Source organism: Siphateles boraxobius, unplaced genomic scaffold, assembly GCF_051911475.1.
Source record: "Siphateles boraxobius isolate OS27281-9 unplaced genomic scaffold, OSU_SipBor_1 19, whole genome shotgun sequence".
Lineage (NCBI taxonomy): Eukaryota > Metazoa > Chordata > Actinopteri > Cypriniformes > Leuciscidae > Siphateles > Siphateles boraxobius.
The window spans coordinates 25,711,391-25,732,249 of NW_027508799.1; the positions used below are offsets into that span (position 1 = coordinate 25,711,391).

At 36.5% G+C, this 20,859-nt stretch overlaps 2 protein-coding genes across 2 annotated transcripts; both read left to right on the forward strand.

Moving 5' to 3' along the window:
- Positions 1-863: 863 nt before the first annotated feature.
- il26 (interleukin 26) lies at positions 864-3,944 on the forward strand. The gene is made up of 5 exons (XM_077233822.1): positions 864-1,019; positions 1,101-1,154; positions 2,200-2,343; positions 2,494-2,568; positions 3,843-3,944. The coding sequence occupies exons 1-5, from the start codon at positions 864-866 to the stop codon at positions 3,942-3,944; spliced, it is 531 nt and encodes a 176-aa protein (XP_077089937.1).
- Positions 3,945-13,857: 9,913 nt separating this feature from the next.
- ifng1r (interferon gamma related) lies at positions 13,858-14,863 on the forward strand. The gene is made up of 4 exons (XM_077233823.1): positions 13,858-13,998; positions 14,249-14,308; positions 14,408-14,617; positions 14,765-14,863. Exons 1-4 carry the CDS (start codon positions 13,858-13,860, stop codon positions 14,846-14,848), a joined length of 495 nt encoding a protein of 164 aa, XP_077089938.1. The 3' UTR covers positions 14,849-14,863.
- The last annotated feature ends 5,996 nt before the right edge of the window (positions 14,864-20,859 follow it).

Consider the following 20,859-nt stretch of genomic DNA (forward strand, 5'->3'; position numbering starts at 1 on the left):
TTAAGCCCTCTGCAATAGGGGGTTATGCTTTGTCATGGTAAAACGTGTTTTCGGTAAATGTCGACAATCACCAATGACAAGTTGTCACTAACCTCTGCCCCAAAGTTGCTGGGGGACCTTAGAAAATACATTTTTATATTTAACCCTTTTATTTGGGAAAAAAATGCATGTCTGACATCATTTTAAATATCCTAAATAAATTGTTTTAGATAATGAATGATATTTTGTATATGTATATGTATATATATATATATATACACACACATATATATATATATATATAAATGTACACACATATATATATATATATATATATATATATATATATATATATATATATATATATACATGTAACTTAAGTATAGGGTGAATCAACCTCAATTCACCCTATAAGAAACTATAAATATATTATTCTACAACACTGACATCATCATTTTTGTGATCTGTACGTTTAAAAAATTCTCACATTATTTTTCCAATAGCAAAACAGTTTCAAGACACAGTTCACACTATTCACATCAAAGGAAACACTGTAGGCTTGAATGCATCGCAACACATTTAACGCTCTCGCAACCTAGATTTCATCGTCCAGTAATCAATATGCGAGAGGCTTTCGTCACTAGAATACAAAAACCACATATGCCGGCAGGTGACTGAACCCACAAGGAAAAATAAGGGGTTAAGCATGCAATCCAAAGCGTTTGAGGTTAAAAAAAAAACTGACTTGTGATGAGTGTGGGAATTTTTTTGACAAACGATGGAGCTATAAAAGCTATGAATGTCAATGGTTGAAAGCACACTGAGCCAGTGTACTGTACAGACTGTACAATACAATTTTCAGCCCTCTCTGAAACCGAACCAGGATGCGGACCATAACCTTGCTCGCCCTCTGTGCCCTCTGTGCTCTCCTGTGCTGCTCTCAAGGCCAGATGCAGGAAGAGTGCCTGGATGAGAGTATCCCGCGGCATATGATCAAAGAAATGATCACAACTTCAAAGGTCATCCAGGAACCTCTAGATGTAAGTATCCCAATTCCTACAGTAACGATGTGTACATTTAAGAGGGTGACATGCATCACAAATGTTCTTTTGTTGTTGCAGAGAGACAATAAACCCTTCCATCGATTATTAGGAAAACTTAAAAACTGCTACAAGGTAAGATAATAGTTGTGCATTATTTACCTATACACCTGAACCTATACAGAAACTTCATAGCTATTTTGAACAAAAAAAGTAAAAATAATAAAAGTATTTGCTTACCTATTTCAAACTATATAAAAAATGAATGCACACATGAATGCACACACATTTTATGTATATATATTTGAATACATTTATTATTATTTATTATGTTTACATTTTTACATTTACACATAATATATATACATATTTTTTATTGTTACATCAGATATATATATATATATATATATATATATATATATATATATATATATATATATATATAGTGTGTGTAAATGTGTAATTGTATAAATTATTGTATATACAGGATGTGTGTGTGTGTTAATGTTTTTCTATCCCGGTGGGGACTTTAACCTGAATGCACACAGACTCATGGGGACTTGTGTCACAGTGGGGACCTAAATAGAGGTCCCCATGGGTAGACAAGCTTATAATCATAAAGAATTAGTTTTTTTTTATGTAAAAATGCAGACAGTTGTGTGTGATGGGTAGGTTTAGGGGTAGGGTTAGTGTAAGGGGATAGAATAATAAGTTTGTACAGTATAAAAACCATTAAGTCTATGGAGAGTCCCCACAAAGATAGTAAACCAGACGTGTGTGTGTGTGTGTGTGTGTGTGTGTGTGTGTGTGTGTGTGTGTGTGTGTGTGTGTGTGTGTGTGTGTGTGTGTGTGTGTGTGTGTGTGTGTGTGTGTGTGTGTGTGTGTGTGTGTGTGTGTTGTTAATTTCTGTAAAATAATGCAAACATTTGCCTTTTTGGGGGACATGTTGTCACACTATATGGAGAAAGTCACAATAAAAGCTTGCTGTTAGAAGTACAATTTAAACTCTTAAACAATTATTAAACAATTAATGAAAGTACTTTCATTTGCCCCAAAATCACTTTTAACTCTTTGTGCTTCAATTACAACTAGCCCTGGTCTTCCCTATTCATTTGCCATTCAGAATAACAAAATATGTTGGGCAAAATAAAATAAACTGTTCTGCACACACCAGAAACAGAAACTGAACGTCGCTGACTTAAAACGCATCCTGGAAATCTATGATGAGCATGTGTTCCAAAAGTTGTGGAAGAATAACACTCATCAGTCGACAAAAGTGTTTATGGAATTTTTCAAAAGGCTGAAGGTCAGCATGGAGTTCTGTGTAAGTAAGACATCCCTAACATTTACCACTTGGTATAGTAAATATACTTGTTGAAAGATATTAAAACTAAAAGGCAATAACAGATGATTTATGTTGCCATAAACAAACATTTTCAAAAATTTTTTACTGGTTTATTTTTCCTTGACACAGGCGAATGAAGGCAAACAAACTCTCTCATTCTGCGCAAGAGAGAAACTTAAAAAAATTGAGGACACTTTTCTGAAGGTAAGAGACATTACTTTATTATCTGTTTGCACCCTTCGCCTTATTAGAAGTTAACTTGTGCTTAGTTTATTTAGTGTGCTTAATGATCACGTTTTTCAGTGGCCAATGCCAATACCAATGACTTTAGTTGGGTGGCTGGATAATACAATTTAGTTAAAGCGATAAGATTATAACACATATTACATATAACATATAACACGTAATACATATTTACTTAAAATTCACATTCAAAATATTTGTAAACCAATTGTACGTTAAACACAAATTGATTGTTGGTAGATCGGCCAGTAATCAGTCAATATCAGGTATCTCAAAATGATCAAATATAAGATAGATGAAGAATATTGTGAGAGAGGGGCCAATGACGTATATAATAATTTATTCAAAAATATGTAAAAAATGCAATTTGCACATTTAATGTTAATCCTGATTACACCTCTTCTACAATGAGCATGTTTTTTTTTAGTTTTTTTTATACAAATTTGTATATTAAAATGTATTTTTATAAAAAGTCAGGGTAATACAATTATTCTGATATCATAATCAAGAAAAAAAGTTGAATCAGGATGATATTCTTGAAAAGAAAGCCTTTAAACAGCTAAGCGTAATCTTTTAATTATTATTTCTTTAAAAAAATAATTGAACAAAACTGCTTCACTACTCATAGGCTAATATATATATATATATAAAAAACATCTGCAAAATCAAATAGCGTGACCAACATGCAAAAAAAACAACAACATAAAACAGGATTTGATATCATAGAGAGGACCCCTGCATACCCTCATTATATATAATTTATAAGCCCTTTATTAATATCAGATCATTAAGATTGATTAATCTTACGCATCTAACATAAAAGTTTGTAAATATATATATAATATATGTGTGTGTGTGCGCGTGTGTGTGTGTGTGTACATACATATACAGTATATATACACACACACATATATATATATATATATATACATATACACACACGTTTATGTTAGATGCAATTAATCGCGATTAATCGATCTGACAACACAAATAATTTGCCTTTTTTCTTTAGTAGAAAAGTTTAGTTAAGGCTGTAAAATATCATGTAGTAGTGACTTCTGAAAAATATAATATTTATTAATGAATAATTTATTAATGAATAATTTGTTGGATGGATGGATGGATGGATATTTCCACTTTTCTTTATCGTGGATACTCATCACTGACCCAGAAGATTATCTCTATGTCCATTGCATTGTGATTTCTGAGTTCTCCTCTCTGTTTTTAATACACAGCCTGAGCCAGAAGTTCAAATTAAAGCAATGAGAGAGTTTCACAATGTTTTGGTCTGGATCAGTACCATGGAAAGAAGGAGAACGCACAAGAAGATTCAGTAGTTCTCCGCACTGGCACAGAGGAACTCAGAATGCAGTAGGAGTCAAACACATTTGTACGCGCACACTATCACTATCCATACACACACTCTGCAGTCGAGGAAGGCTCAATTAACACTCACACAAAACACAGTGGCTTGAGTCATTAAAAACATCACTCCTTCTATCAATTATCAACAGGCAAAGGAAAGTTGTTTGACTCCTACACCAGCCATCAACTCACATCCTGTGAAAGTTTCACTGTTTCACTGAACAAGCCAAATTCTAGTTGAATCCAATACATCCCAGGGAAGCTATGACATTTTTTTTTACATTGCAAAAAGACCCGATGCTTACATGCACTGGTTAGACAAGCCAAGGATACAGATATTTGTCATTAACATTTCGGTAACTTGCCATTAAGAACAGCAATCTGTATGCGTATTAAAATGAAATGCATTATAGTTTAAAAAATACAGAATTATATAGTTTAGAATAATTTAAGGCATATTTATACTTTTTTTGTGATTGTTAATTTTCAAATACATAATTTATGTTTGTGTTTTATTTGTTTGTATTTTTGTTTATTATTTGTAAAGTATTATTTAAGCAGTTTGAAATGTTATAGGGGAAATGAGAGATCTTAAAAATATCTAATATTTATTGTATTAAGCTATGATCAGGCAGTAGGTGTAGGCCTTACATTCTCTCAACTGCCAACTCAAATTCTTCTCTCAAAAGAGAGAAAAAGGTGTGAATATTTTGTAAGTGTCATAAGTTAACAAGGTTAGCCGTGTAATTCATTAATGTGCATTGCTGTTTGTGATGGAGTATTGTTTGAAATTAAATAAAGTTTAAATCAGCTTGAGAGGTTCCCATTGTGCTTGTCTTGTTTCCATGACCAAAGCTTTTCAATGGCGCTCTGTAGACTGTAAGCTTTCGGACGGATGGTGTTCAGTTGCCTCTAATTACTGTTCAGAGTGCTAAATGTAACTAACTTGGTCAACACAGTATCAAAGCACTGCACATAAGAACTGCACACTTGGCACACAAGAAGACAGAATCATACTGACACTGTATAATTCGCACAGTCACTTTAGATTTTAGCCTGCACTATTGGCTCCCTCTCGTGGCTTATATTTAGGTATTGCGCTCTCTGCTGAAGTAGAATATTTTCCAACTTTGGTAAGCATAGAAGGCTATGTGCAAGCAAAGCATTCAGCCATTACATTTTAGTTCAGTAATAATAATAATCAAAAGTTTATAATATATTATTACTCAAAATAGGCTATTGCACAATAACCAAGACTATTTAGTCCTCAATCATGTTTAAAAAAAAAAAAAAAAAAAAAGTATGAGTAACATTTTTCTTTTTCAAACAAATGTAACCAATCCTAAGGCAAACTCTACCATCACTGTCACTGTACACAGTTGCAGTTCCTGGAAGTTGTAGCACCATGAAACGCGACCACAAACGTCTCTTTCGCATCGCCACCAAACAACCCAACCTATGCTCAGTTCTGGTGCAACAAAAGGGCGAGGGCATGCATATGCACACACACACACACACACACACACACACACACACACACACACACACACACACACACACACACACACACACACACACACACACACACACACGCACGCAGAGAGAGAGAGAGAGAGAGAGAGAGAGAGAGAGAGAGAGAGAGAGAGAGAGAGAGAGAGAGAGAGAGAGAGAGAGAGAGAGAGAGAGAGAGAGAGAGAGTATAAAAATACACTGTCATCTTTCTTAGACACAAAAACTCCAATAAGCAACTGCTGCAAATGCTGGTTGTCAAAACTGCAAGCTTGGAGTTTCAAGAGGTTGCCTAATGCAGTTTATACTCACAACAACCCGCCAAGTCCTTGTATAGTGAGACACATTTACCTGTTAGAATCAATAATTAATGTGTAGTTAAATTAAAAATGTTAACTTATCTCTGAGAAATTAGATAGTTATAAGAATGTCCAAGCTGCATATAAGTATAAAATGACTTTAAAGTGAAAATTAAATCATAATTGACTCACCCTGGTGTGGTTCTAATGCCATTAAACGCTTCTTTCTTTAATGGACCACAAAAAAATAAATCATCCAGCTCGTACTCGTCCATATAATGGCAGTGAATGGCTACCAGCATCAAGCTTTTTTTTTAAAAGACGCAAACGTGTCACAGAATGATCCCAGGCGACACCTGCCATGTAGTTCCAAGTTTTCGGGGCGATAAGGTTTGGTAAAAAACAAACTGAAATGTAATGTATTATTAACGAAATTTCTGACCTTGGCGTATTAGCTATTTATTAACGTTGATTGCTCACAACTTGTGTGCTTTTTCAGGGCCTCTCGGAGTGAACTGCGGCAAATAAAAAATTCTCCTTTTGTGAACCGAAAAAGGCCATACGGCATTAAAACAACACCAGGGTGAGTAAATTATGACTTCATTTTCATTTTAGGGTAAACTATCCCTTTGAGTTTTGATACACTTTCTTTAATACAATATCCACAAATTAGTCTGTACGCTTTGTAGTGACTTAATACAAAAATAAAATAAGTATTAAGAAATAAAGCAAATTAAAACCTATTAGAACCGTAAACGTCAAACCATTATCACACATTCATTTGAATAAAGCTGCCTTATTTGAATGGGTAAATTCTGCTCTCCCATTAACTTTAGCATAAAACTCATTTCACCATAAATGCTTATGTAAATTGCAAATTGCAAAAGAGGAAAAAAGGGGTGAGTGAGAAGTCGGATGAATTGTGACTCCAGTGCTCAGAAGCAGCAGTGCTAACCTGACCACAGCATGCTCACTGGAAACTCACAGTTAAGCCGCTACGCAGATGGAGAGGCTGCGGAGGAAGCAGTTAAGTCATTGGCTCAGTGACTCAGTCTACTATACAGCTAAATCACTCTCTTTTCCAATAAGGAGTGGAGACTGGAGAGTCCTTGACTGCATTTTTTAGCTCAGTTTTGCTGTGTTCATCCAATACTTTAAGTTTTTAAAACGTACTCAGTCAACATAAACGAGCAGAATCACATAAGATAAAATCCCATGGTTAAACCTCGCAGTGACACAGTTTCATTCTATCTTGACATACGGATGGTAAATGTTGGGGTCGGATGTGTATTGTGTGTCACAGTCACAGAAATGCCCATTTGTTGAAACTATTTGAGGTCTGGTTGGCTGGTGGTTTTAGTGATTATTGTTTAAAATTGCATAAAACTTTAGAATACTATTCTGTCATTAATGAATCACTACACAGGAACAAATGAGTAAGACAATATTCATTACTAGTAATCATTACTAGTAGGTTAGCATGATCTTCACTTAGAATTAAATATGCATTATTCACATTAAATTTGAAACTGTATATTGGTTTTTAGTTGTTAATAGTTGATTAAACTACTGCATTCTGCTTTGTGCTATTACTTACTAATTTGTTAATCAAATAGTTTATACTTAGTTCATATATTTAGAATGTATATTGCATTACTCATTTGTTCCTGTGAAGTTATGTATTATTTACTCAACAGTAATTATAAAGAGTTACTGAATTTTAAAACAATTATCATTAAAACCACCAGCCAATCAGACCACAAAAAGTTTCCACTATTCCACTTAATAGTAGTTACTAGAATGCAACTCATGTGTTCCTGTGAAGTTGTTTATTAATGACGGAACAGTATTCTAAAGTGTTTCCCTTTTCATTGAACTTACATTACTTTTCTGAGCTATTTTTATACTCACATCCAGCTGCTCCCAAAGTGATTTCTAGTGGATGTATGTAAGTTCATTAAGCATAGTTTATCTCATGAACATGATCTACAAATAGCTGACAATCAGAAAATGTATCTTGTTTTATTATTTGAAACCTAAAATATACCACTTGAACAAAATTCCCTTTTAAGGAAAGTCATATGGCAGCCATATTTGCAACACTTCCGGGCAGCTATTTGGTCATCCAAGAACAAGTCCTATCTACTTGAATGGGGGAAACCTGAAATGTCAAATACTTCTTGCCTAACTCACAATTAAATAACATATTTCAAATCAGCAACAAAATCTGCCTTGAACTGTCCCATAAATGTTGTTATGCCTAAAAAAATGCCATATTTTTCAGGATGGACCAGCCAATGCACATGTGCAGTCTTCAGCGCGCATCTGAGATAAGGTACCTCAGGTATCTTCTAAAGCAACTGGAGCTTCTGACGGCAGATGCAGTGACGCAATAACTTTATCAGTAAGGCACTGGAGCTGCGTCCAAAATCGCATACTGTTTAAATAGGTAGCCTACTACATTTGAATTTGAATCCACTTTGACTGTTAAAAAGTATGCTTGATATAATATGAATATGTGTAGTATGAATGAAATTCAGACCATGTTGTTACTGTCACGTGACCTACCAGTGTCAGTTGCATTGCTTCACTTTCATTCATAAATCACCTCCCGTGGCCTCATAGTGAAGTCTCCATTGAATACAGGCCCTGTCCCAAATGGCGCACTTCATGTGGACTTTCGGTCATGTGGACTTAAATTGCGCATGCTAGCTGAGTCTACGAGTCCGTTGGCCGTCCCATTCATCATTTTAACGCTCTGAAGTGCCCCCTTTGTACCCTTGAAGCGGTCTTCCGCGAATCCTGCATGGATGCAGGCTCCACACACTTTAACTACCCAGGAAACCGTGTGAAAAGCCAATCAGACAACGGATGGGAGGAGATTTCGCTCACTGACAATTGTTAACATGGCTGAAAATAAAATATTTAAGTGTAAGTAGCCAATCATTACAGTTTTTATGACCTATAGGTGTACATTTTACCAGGTATTACCTACAGTTTATACAAACATTATGTTCATCGACCAGTGGTTGATGTCTCAAACATAGGCTAATAATAGCGCGCTGAATAATACGATTGCATTATGATTCATTAAATAAATAGAACCGAATGTCAGGGCTTTACTGAGTCATATCATATGTAACAACAACAACAATAGGCAGCAAATTTCCCCGAACCTGCAGCTACTGTCCATAACAACAACCAGACCGTCTTACTATTTCAAGTGTGACGATCGAGTCTGTCCCAAAATTACCTCTCAATGCTCCCTCGTGGACTCGCGCTAAGGGCCCTATAGGTCTGCACTACATGACGTCACCAAAGTGTGGACTCTGAGGAAGTCCACACACACACACACACACACACACACACACACACACACACACACACACACACACACACACACACACACACACACACACACAGAGAGAGAGAGAGAGAGAGAGAGAGAGAGAGAGAGAGAGAGAGAGAGAGAGAGAGAGAGAGAGAGAGAGAGAGAGAGAGAGAGAATTTATAAAAATACACTGTCGTCTTTCTTAGACACAAAAACTCCAATAAGCAACTGCTGCAAATGCTGGTTGTCAAAACTGCAAGCTTGGAGTTTCAAGAGGTTGCCTAATGCAGTTTATACTCACAACAACCCGCCAAGTCCTTGTATAGTGAGACACATTTACCTGTTAGAATCAATAGTTAATGTGTAGTTAACTTTTTTTTTTTTTTACTTATCACCGTGAAATGAATAGTTATAAGAATGTCCAAGCTGCATACAAGTATAAAATGACTTTAAAGTGAAAATTAAATCATAATTGACTCACCCTGGTGTCGTTCTAATGCCATAAAGCCCTTCTTTCTTTAATGGACCACAAAATAATTTTTTTTTTTTTAAAAAACCATCCAGCTCGTACTCGTCCATATAATGGCAGTGAATAGCGACCAGCATAAAGCTTTTTTTTTTTTTTTTACGCAAAAGTGTCACAGAATAATGTTTTCTGGGCGATAAGGTTTGGTAGAAAACAAACTGAAATGTAATGTATTATTAACGGCTATGTGACGTGTGCATTCGTGGGACTATTAGCTATATATTAACCTTGATTTCTCACAACTTGTGTGCTTTTTCAGGGCCTCTCGGGCTGAACTGCGGCAAATAAAAAATTCTCCTTTTCTGAACCGAAAAAGGGCATACGGCATTAAAACAACACCAGGGTGAGTAAATTATGACTTCATTTTCATTTTAGGGTAAACTATCCCACTGAGTTTTGATACATTTTCTTCAATACAATATCCACAAGTCCACAAGCCCGGAGTGTGCCATTTGGGACAGGGCCTTACACTTTAGAATCTCACTGGAAGTAGTTGGTCATGCGGGTACTTTTCATCTACTGTTTTATGAATACTGTAAATTCGGACATACTACTCCTTTGGCGTACTGTTTTTTGTATACTATATAATGGAAGTATTTGATTTCGGATACAGTGTGGCTCTTTTATTTAGAAGGCGGGACTTATTTTTCCATATTGTAGCACTTTTTTCCCATTTCTTCTAAGATTTCGGATACAGTGTGGCTCTTTATTTAGAAGGCGGGACTTATTTTTCCATATTGTTGCACTTTTTTCCCATTTCTTCAAAGAACTATTTCTTTAAAATAAATGACACTTGGTTTGATATTTTACGTTTAAAGATTTGCAGCTAAACATGTCTTTTTTTGTCTTCCAAATGTTAGGTTAAATGTTCTGCAGTGTCTGTGGGCCTATACATTATCATGCAATCTGATGTGCACACAAAAAAAAAAAAGTATCCATAGTGAGATTTTTGTATGCACAAGGAGTCTTACAACAGCCGGTATGCGACACACGGAGATCTAATCTCACCATTATTGAGTCTATCTGTGATACATGAAGAAACAGAAAAAACTGAGACAGACTAAATGCGGAAGAACTGCGGAAACACATCCAAGACACTTGAAGTAAGATGGTGAGATCAGATATCAGTGTGCTGTGTGGTGCATACCGGATGATGTCAGACTCCTTGTGCATACAAAAACTTACTGGATTATTACAATTAAGGGCAAAATTTATGTTTGGAAATGTAAACTGATATTTCCTACTGACACACTACAGCAAAAGATAAACAACTGGCTTAAAACCGTAGAAATATATTCACTTAAAAGTGGCACCCTAGTTTAGTTCGGAGTCACCCTACACTCTTCTATAAATGAGTTTTGTCTTTCGAGGAATGACTTTGCTACTTGCATTTTCAGTCCATCTGACAAATGTGACATCCTGCACCCTTAAATTAGTTTCATCTGCTCCTTAAATCTTAATTAGCCACTTTCACCCAGTGATGCCAATTAGTGATGCCAGATGGCATTTTCATTCTCTCCAATCCATTTATCCCATTCATTCACAGTGGTTTTAAGTGCAGAGACAGGCACGTCAATGATTTCTGAGGCTTAGATTCAGAGAACTGATGTTGCCCCACCACAGTATGTCTAATGGAATTCCACTGAAAAAAAACTATGTGGCCACAGGCAGTAAAATGTAAATTTAGAAAATGTACATCACCAGAGATCAACCACCAATTCTATAGAAATGACAGGATTGCATGCAATGCTATTTGACTTTTGTCAGACATTATTAAGTCACTTATACATATTGCATTTAAGTTGAATATTTTATCCTTGAATCCTTAATCTTGGTATTTTGAGTGCCATGCATTGCTGTTTAAGCTACAGAAACACCATAACATTTGGAAATGATTTAAAATAGGAGTTTGAACTGACTTCAGATGGATGGGAAATCATAAAAATGTCTGATATTACCAAAAGTGCCCATTGTATGGAAGCCCAGGTTTGAATGGAAGGAAAAATCATGATTAGGACTTATAATTATGAGATAAAAAGTCAAAATTGTGAGATACTAAGTATTAATTATGAGATAAAAAGGTATAATTAAATTTTTATTTCGACCTATCAAAATTATAACTTATGCATTATTCTGATTTACTAAAGCATTTTTTTTAAATATGTTGCAGAAATGGGCTTCTTTACATCAATGGTATACTTTTATAACACAACAAACATGTTGGCCATTATTTATTAGATATAAAAACCATACACACTGTTTAATGTTCTAAAAGGATAAATATGATATGTGATAGTGATGCAAATTTCAGTTTGCTGAGTCATAGTTCAGCTCAACCAGTTTCTAGAAGGTTTGTTGGGTGGCTTGCAACCATGGCAACATTCAATAAACACCATATGAATACCATATCATATGAAATGAATACCATATATTAAAGTATATGGTATGGTATTCATGATATGGTATCCTTGTAATGCCATTTTTAAAGAAAAGTAGCCAACAACAAACCCCAAAACCAAAAGGGGATCCCCTCCCCCTGTCAACTATTTATCCCACTGGACTTAACATAACTAATAAAATAAAATAAAAATTCCATTACATTATGTCTTGTGTAATCATAGTGAATTCAGGTTGATTGGGACACTTTTTCCAATTCATCTCAAAAGCAAAAAGTGTCCCAATCATCCTGAATTCACCCCTATAAAAATGCAAATATATATAAAAAGATGTTCAAACAAGTAAAACTTTGAAATTAAAATAAATAAAGTTTAAGAATAAAAGGTGTCATTTAAAAGCTGGCAGGCTAAAATCTTGCATGAACTAGTATAAAAAGCATCCATATAATTGTCAATTTAAATTCAAGCTAGCAATACCCATTAAAGATGAGAAACCTGGACATCAATACATAAAATAACCTTCTAAGATCACTTTATTTCTCATATTTTTGTGCTCTTCAATGGAGAGGGACAATGATAGATTTGGAAGAGCGAGAGATTGGAAAACATCACTTTATAAGTCAGACTCAAACCTATATCACCCACATGGGCACCAAGACTTCAATCTGCCAAACATGTATGCAACTGCTGAACTGCAGAATGCTTTTCACTTTTATCCAAATAATCTACATTGCATGCAAGGTACACATTTTATCAGTTTATGCCTTCCTTGGGAATCAAACCCACAACCTTAAAACTGTTAACGCGCCACTGTTTGAGCTACAGGAACTCCCACACTTATAGGAGAAACAGTTCCTGAAACTTGCACTGTACTGTACTGTATGCACAACCCATACCACAGCATATACTATGCAAAACTTCATTTAAATTAACAAGGTTTTAAGATTTTTGAGGTTCAGATTCAGAGAACTGATGTTTGTTGCTACACCACAGTATGTTTGGAGGGGAATTCAACTGAAAGTCTATGTGGCCACAGGCAGTAAGTTGAAGCTTAAGCAACTTTACATCACCACAATTAACCACCAATGCAAAATAATGCATATGGGATACAAATTTTATAGTGATAATTTAGCAATTGATTTATAGAATGTTTTTCAGTATGCATTTGCAGCACCAAACACACACAGCTACATATGCATAAGCCAACATATGCACTTTCACACATGTAAACAAACACTTGTGGTCAAAAATGCATATGCAACATATGCAGGTACATATGTGCACACATGCATTATAAAAATAAAAAAAACAAGGATAAAAAAAAAAACAGATGGCCATTGGATATAGTTGTTGGAAATAAACCCAGCTGATATCCACTGATAACAAGTTTCGATTTCACACAAAACAAAACATTATATCTGATAATGAGCAAACTTTCAGTTTGCAATTGACTCATTGGAAGTGCATGTCAACAAACCCCCAACCCAGTTTCTAACAGTCCGAAAAGCGGTCGGCAACCATGGCTATTCTCAAAGGCCACTGCGACCTTGTGAATTGTTTGACTTGCTCCTGGGGTACGGGGTTAGTGACGTGACATCACTTACTTGAGAGCATCTCATCTTTGATAGGAAACCTTCATAGAAAAATAGCCCACAGAAACCCCAAAACCCCAAGCGCATCCACTGCCGCCTTCATACCGTTGCTCTTTTTAGGTTGTGCTCCTATATAAACCCCCTGCCACTTTCCGATCATCAACACTCACCTGCTGACTAGCATCAGTTCACAACCTCTTGTTTAAAGTCACTTGAAACACGGACACAAAGAATGGATTCTTGGCTCAACATGGTGCTGATGTGTGGACTTCTGTTAATAGCATCTCTTCAGACAACCAACTCGTTGAGATTAAGACGGTCCGGGAAGAGCAAATCACTTGAGACAAGTATCCACCATCTGCAAAAATATTATGTAAGTGATATCTACTGTCATGAACTTCTGCAGCGGGTTTGAAAACAATTCAGTCTGTGTATGCAAGATGAATCACTTATAATCCTACTCATATCTGTATGCTATAGTTAGGTCTTGCAGCTAATATTAGCAAGAAGAGACCTATTGCACAATAAACTTTGTGACACTTTGATCTTAGATTAGGGGTTAAGATTCAGAAGAGATGCACATTCATTCATAACGGTTGCTGTTTTATGCCCACTTTCTTTAGAACACACTTGGCACAGAATGGGTTGCAAAGTCTGTTTTTGCTTCTCATCTGGACCAGCTGGTAAGTTTTTTTCTGTGCAAAATGCCAAAATATGAAAATGCTATTGAATGATATATATGACTCTTTATATTTCGGGCTAATGATATTTGTTTCTCTTAGTCCAAGGATTCCTGCACTTGTCAGGCGCTGTTGCTTGAAAGAATGCTGAACATCTATGAAGATATGTTCAAAGACATGATGAACAAGTCTGAGAAGAAAGAAGTGAAAAACAATCTAACAAATGTAATTAGTGAGGTGGAAAACCTGAGAAAAAATTACAGTACAGAACATAGAGTATGGATAGATCTTCAGAACATTGACTTAGTCAAGGTAAGCATAAAGAGAAAGTCCTGTCTTCATTGTGAAAAGTGTAAAACATTTGTTGTTGAATAGCTATTTATGATATAATATGATATCAGGTCATGTGATATCATATATATGATATGATATCTAATACATGTGTTTGTTCTCCCTTAGGTGAAAAATGGAACAACCCAAGGAGGAGCATTGAATGACTTTCTTATGGTGTTTAATCGGGCCCATACAGAAAAACACAAATGAAAAGATCCAATAGTCTTGTCTTTAATTTAGTATACTTGTGCTTTGTTATTGTATTAGCCTATTTATTTATAAATTATGTGGAAATAATTATTTATTTTTTTACTTATTATGTACTACACCATCAATAACTTAAAATCTAACTTATTCTCATCACAAGTGTGTTTGTATCATTTACAGTGTACAGAAATGGTGAATCTTGATTTCTTACTGGATTTGCTTGATATATTTTGTGAGCTTTACTGGCTAAATGGTTAATTACAATAAAAATTATTTTGCATTAAATTACGGCTCGGCTTGTTCAATAACACACATGCATACAGAATACAAAAATGTTCAAATAAAGGATGGAATACACTGCATGGTTTTAGCACAGATTTTTGGCCGATTTGCTGTCTAAAAAAAGTTGAAGCTAGTTGCTGGAAGTCAGAGTCAGTCTGTAAATATTGGTCAGTTTAGAGAAATTTATGTAGCGCATGTAGGAGGATATCAAACATGTTTGATATTTTGATCTGGCACCTAGCAATGTTTCTACATGTTATTGAGTTTGGAATGACTCAAAAGTCTGGTAGTGTGTGATCTGATTTGTTTAGTGTATGATGTCCAGTTTTTCTCATTTACAAAGTCAGCAAGTGTTTGATGCCTAGTGTTTCAGATTTTAAAAAGTCATGTAGGCTATAGTGTATTCCATCCTCAAGTACTTGGCACACTAAGAGGTGAATGTCATTCAAACAAGCTGTAGCAAATTAGCTCTAAAGAAATATTAATAAACAATCATAACTTGTTATAATTGTTTATGAATATTTGGATCAGTTAATAGAATCAACTTCATGTTGTAAAATTAATATTACAATCAATCCACCTGTTCGTCCCGTGAACACTCTGTGAACACTCTGAGAATTAATTGTTTATTAATTCTAAGAAATGTTCATTTCAGTGGGAGGGAAATGTCTTTCTGACTGTACAGTACTCCTGAGCCTGTAGTCAAAATTTAAATCGTAAAATAAACTTTGTTACAAGCAGAGAATCAGAACCAAATACGTTGGGAGGATTTTTGACTCTGTCTCAAGTGTGGGCCTTGCCATTTGTGTCCCCATTTATACTCCGATAGATATCACAAACACACTGCATTTTATGAGAAGGCGATGTAGTGTGAGTCATTAAATGAGGATTAATTAGATAGGAGAGACTATAGTTGGGGTTACATTAACTAGTAGTTCTCTCATAAAATGCATAGTATCAAAGACATAATAGTATCAAAAGAAACTAGGTTAGATGGTAAACGTTGGTGGACAGCCATTTTCAGGTCTCTCCAGAGATGCTCAATTGGGTTTAAGTCAGGGCTCTGGCTGGGCCATTCAAGAACAGCCACGGAGTTGTTGTGAAGCCACTCCTTCGTTATTTTAGCGGTGTGCTTAGGGTCATTGTCTTGTTGGAAGGTTAACCTTCGGCCCAGTCTGAGGTCCAGAGCCCTCTGGAGAAGGTTTTCGTCCAGGATATCCCTGTACTTGGCCACATTCATCTTTCCCTCAATTGCAACCAGTCGTCCTGTCCCTGCAGCTGAAAAACACCCCCACAGAATGATGCTGCCACCACCATGCTTCACTTTTGAGACTGTATTGGACAGGTGATGAGCAGTGCCTGGTTTTCTCCACACATACCGCTTAGAATTAAGGCCAAAAAGTTCTATTGGTCTCATCAGACCAGAGAATCTTATTTATCACCATCTTGGAGTCCTACAGGTGTTTTTTAGCAAACTCCACTGAGGAGAGGCTTCCGTCTGGCCACTCTGCCATAAAGCCCCGACTTGCCATCTCTGGAGCTCAGTCACAGTGATCTTTCGGTTCTTCTTTACCTCTCTCACCAAGGCTCTTCTCCCCCGAAAGCACAGTTTGGCCGGACGGCCAGCTCTAGGAAGGGTTCTGGTCGTCCCAAACATCCATTTAAGGATTATGGAGGCCACTGTGCTCTTAGGAACCTTAAGTGCAGCAGAATTTTTTTTTAATCCATGGCCAGATCTGTGCCTTGCCACAATTCTGTCTCTGAGCTCTTCAGGCAGTTCCTTTGACCTCATGATTCTCATTTACTCTGACATGCACTGTGAGCTGTAAGGTCTTATATAGACAGGTGTGTGGCTTTCCTAATCAAGTCCAGTCAGTATAATCAAACACAGCTGGACTCAAATGAAGGTGTAGAACCATCTCAAGGATGATCAGAAGAAATGGACAGCACCTGAGTTAAATATATGAGTGTCACAGCAAAGGGTCTGGGACCATGTGATATTTCAGTTTTTCTTTTTTAATAAATGTGCAAAAATGTCAACAATTCTGTATTTTTCTGTCAATATGGGGTGCTGTGTGTACAATAATGAGGAAAAAAAAAGAACTTAAATGATTTTAGCAAATGGCTGCAATATAACAAAGAGTGAAAAATTTAAGGGGGTCTGAATATTTTCTGTACCCACTGTATGTACTTACAAGGCATTTGCTCACGGGCAACTATAGTTATATAGTTATATAGCTGTTTTATATATATATATAAGGGTGGGTTTAAGGGTGGGTTAAGCCCACTTAATATAAAGTGGGACCAACAATTCTTAAAAAAGGAAAATGGGGTATACTGTGTTAATAGGTTAATAAATCAAGGTTATTGGTCTTGTTTAGTGCTTTTTGCTTTCATTAAGTATTTATTTAATTCAATACCCACCAATTGAAAATTCATTCATCCATCCATTCATGCAGGTCATTTAAAGAGGGAGACAGAGATCTCCTCTCCTTCCTTGCCCAGAGTCTCCTCCAGCGCCATGGGATGAGGCCACAGGGGCATGGAAGAAGGTCAGTGTTGGCTTCTGCAATATGTGAGGCTGCCAGATTTGACAACTTGAACCACGGGCCCCACAACACAGGGCTACTTGTACATGAGGTGTCGAAAATGTGATGGACGCACTTCCTTTTCATGTGAGAAATGCGGTGTTGTCTTGCATGTTGAATGCATGTACGAACAGAGGGAGAAGAGAGATAGAAAAAGGGGAGGACACGTATGACATAACTTCCCATTCCGAATGTCTTTTTAAAAGAAATTGTGTGTATGCACTGTTATTTCTGTTGTTTGTAATTTTGTTATTTGTTATACGTATAGAAGTAATTTTTTCTTCATTCTACTTATTTTTATTGATTCATTTTCATATATTTTTTCATTATTTTTTTTAGATTTTTGATACAAAATGCCCTGTTGGGGCAACTTAATGGCTGCACTTTTTTCTGCACTATGTTCTACCACTTTAAGACAAATCTATTTGTTGTTTGTTTTGTTTATCATACACAAGAGATTATAAGCTAGATGCAGCTTTTTTGGGGTTCTCATCGAATGTTCTTTGACTGTTATACATAATAAATGTGTTTATGAATAAAGATTGACCTGTTGAAAGCAGTTATTTTGAGTTAGATGCCAAATGTTCTCCTCCTATTCAAATTTGACATTGAAGGGGTGCATACAACATATTTGCAACTCGGCAACTATAGTTGCGCAAATTCAAATACTCAAATAATCAAGAAAAGAAAAGAAAAAATGGGGAAAATAAATGCAGAACATGTTCACAGAGGACACTATTAACACAACTATGAGACCATTCAGAAAAATTTGGCCACAAATGGGTTAACTAATGCACAGATAATTACGTGATAATGTGTGATTTGAATGGGTCGAAGCCATCTATTTCAACCTCCAGTTGTCTGCTTTAATTAATTATTAGCTAATGATTTGAAAAGTTATAATTATGTTATGGTACTTGTTGAGGCACATGACTATTTGGAAGCGGCGCGACACAACACAACACAAGAAAACCACAAACTGATGCCACATTCTATTTCGGACGCACTCCAAGCTCTTGTGCTACTTCTGTTGCGAAGGACAAATAGACTTGCAATGGTCTGTCATGTCGTGTAGACAGCTGGTTCCATTTGTTTAGCATAGTGAAGCCTCTCCTCCATTCACATCCATTTCCCTGCGTACTGCAGTGTTAGCAGACATTACACTTGCCTTTAGGTGGCTTTGCTTTCCAGGTAAGTGTGTTGGAGCTGGTTGGAGCTAAACTCAACAGGATGTTGGTCCTCCATGAGCAGGATTGGACACCCCTGCACTAGCAAAACTAAGGTGATGGGTTTGATCCCGAGGGAATCCATAGTGATAAAGTAATGAAATGTATGTTGCTTTATATAAGCCTCAAGTCTTTTTTTAGGTAATTCCATAATTCAATATTTGGTTACATCCTCATATGTCAACAGATGTTTAAAACGTCCTTAGTGATGGATCACTTTAGTCTCCTGCTGCATCTTAAGTCCTTGTCAAATGGAACATTTTCACACACAAAAAAACACATCTGACAAGAATAAATTTTGAATGATAAGAATGTATATTTGATAAACCCTCCAACTACCACCACAATTCATTCTCCTACTGTTTTACACTCAAAGGGCCCTATCTTGCACCCGGCGCAAATGACTTTGTACGCTGACGCATGTATCATTCCTATTTTGCACCCGCGCAAAGCGGACTTTTCCCTCCACAGACACACGTCGGTTAAGAAATACACTTGCGCTCCCCGGGGCGGTTCAGCGCAAAGAGGAGGCGTGTTCCGGCGCAAACTTTCCCTCATGCTATTTAGCTGTTCTATAAAACAATTGCGCCACTGACCAGAAAAAACCTAGTCTAAAGTCAATGGCGCGTTGCTCGTACATTCAGATGCTATTTTAAGCGCGCATTCTTGGCCATAATACAGAGTGTGAACAACGCGCATACACTGTAGATGATTCTCTCATCTACACAAATGCATTTAACTTTTTGCAAATGATACATTATTATAAGGAAAAATATTAAAACACGAGGGAAATCATTGTTGTGTCCATGACGATGGGGAAAATAGGCATAAAGCTTACACATTTACCCAAATTATTATATGCATGTTTAACCGAAGCTAATTTGGGTGGTTTTGTCCCATCCCCAATGTCACTTCTCTTTCTTTTACGGCCCTGACGAGAACATCGATCTCCTCGGCTGTGAACCGATTCTGAAGCGCGCCTGGTAAATGCGCCGTTATAATAGTATTGCGCCATGGAACAAGCGCACCTCGTTTATCATGCTCTTAAAGGGAATGTGATATAAAGATCTTATTGGTTTGTTTCCCGTTACGCCCAAACCACACCTATGAATAATGAAGCTACTTCAGACCAACCCCTTTTAGATATGCGCCAGGCGCAAGAGGTATTTATCCTGCCGGGAAAATAGCAACAGCGCCGGGATCCGCCCACAAAGTTGCTTGCGCTGTGCGCTTTGACACTTGCGTTCAGATCGTTAAAATAGGGCCCAAAATCCCAATATAACTTCAAAATTAGGTGATTGAATATATTTGGCAAAATATGGATTTTTTTTTTTAGCTGATGATTAACAACAATGAAACCGTACAAAAATGGCAAGTAAACGGTTCTTAGAAGGAATATCCTTTTAGGTTTCCACGTGGTCTGTATGATGTATAATGAGTAGACTGGGGTAACACCTCTCTACAAACTCGCTCATCATCGGCGGAAAATCAACCACGGCGATGACGCTGTACAGGAAATTTAGACATACCTCCAACATTGAGGTCTGGAGTGTCTGAGTGACGGCTGATAGGAGTTCAAGTCACACTTTTCCTACGTTTTATGACGTTCATTGTAAATGTGGGATTTTCTGTCATTCACGTTTTTGGTTTAACCATAACGAAACTGTATGCAGGAGCTTAATCATGACAAAAATAGCAGTCTGAAATTAAGCAAAGTCAAGACACACTTCTTCAGATTTCAGATGGCCTTCCTAGATACATATTCTTACCTAGATGTAGCGTCACCTCAACTGACCTACTAGGAAAGTAGCTTCCCCTTTGCGTAACCGTACCTGTCTCGCACTGCTCATCACTTGAGTCTGTCTTCTTCTCGTTCTCTTTATCTGTCACTCTCTCTCTTTCTCTGTGTGTAAAGGCT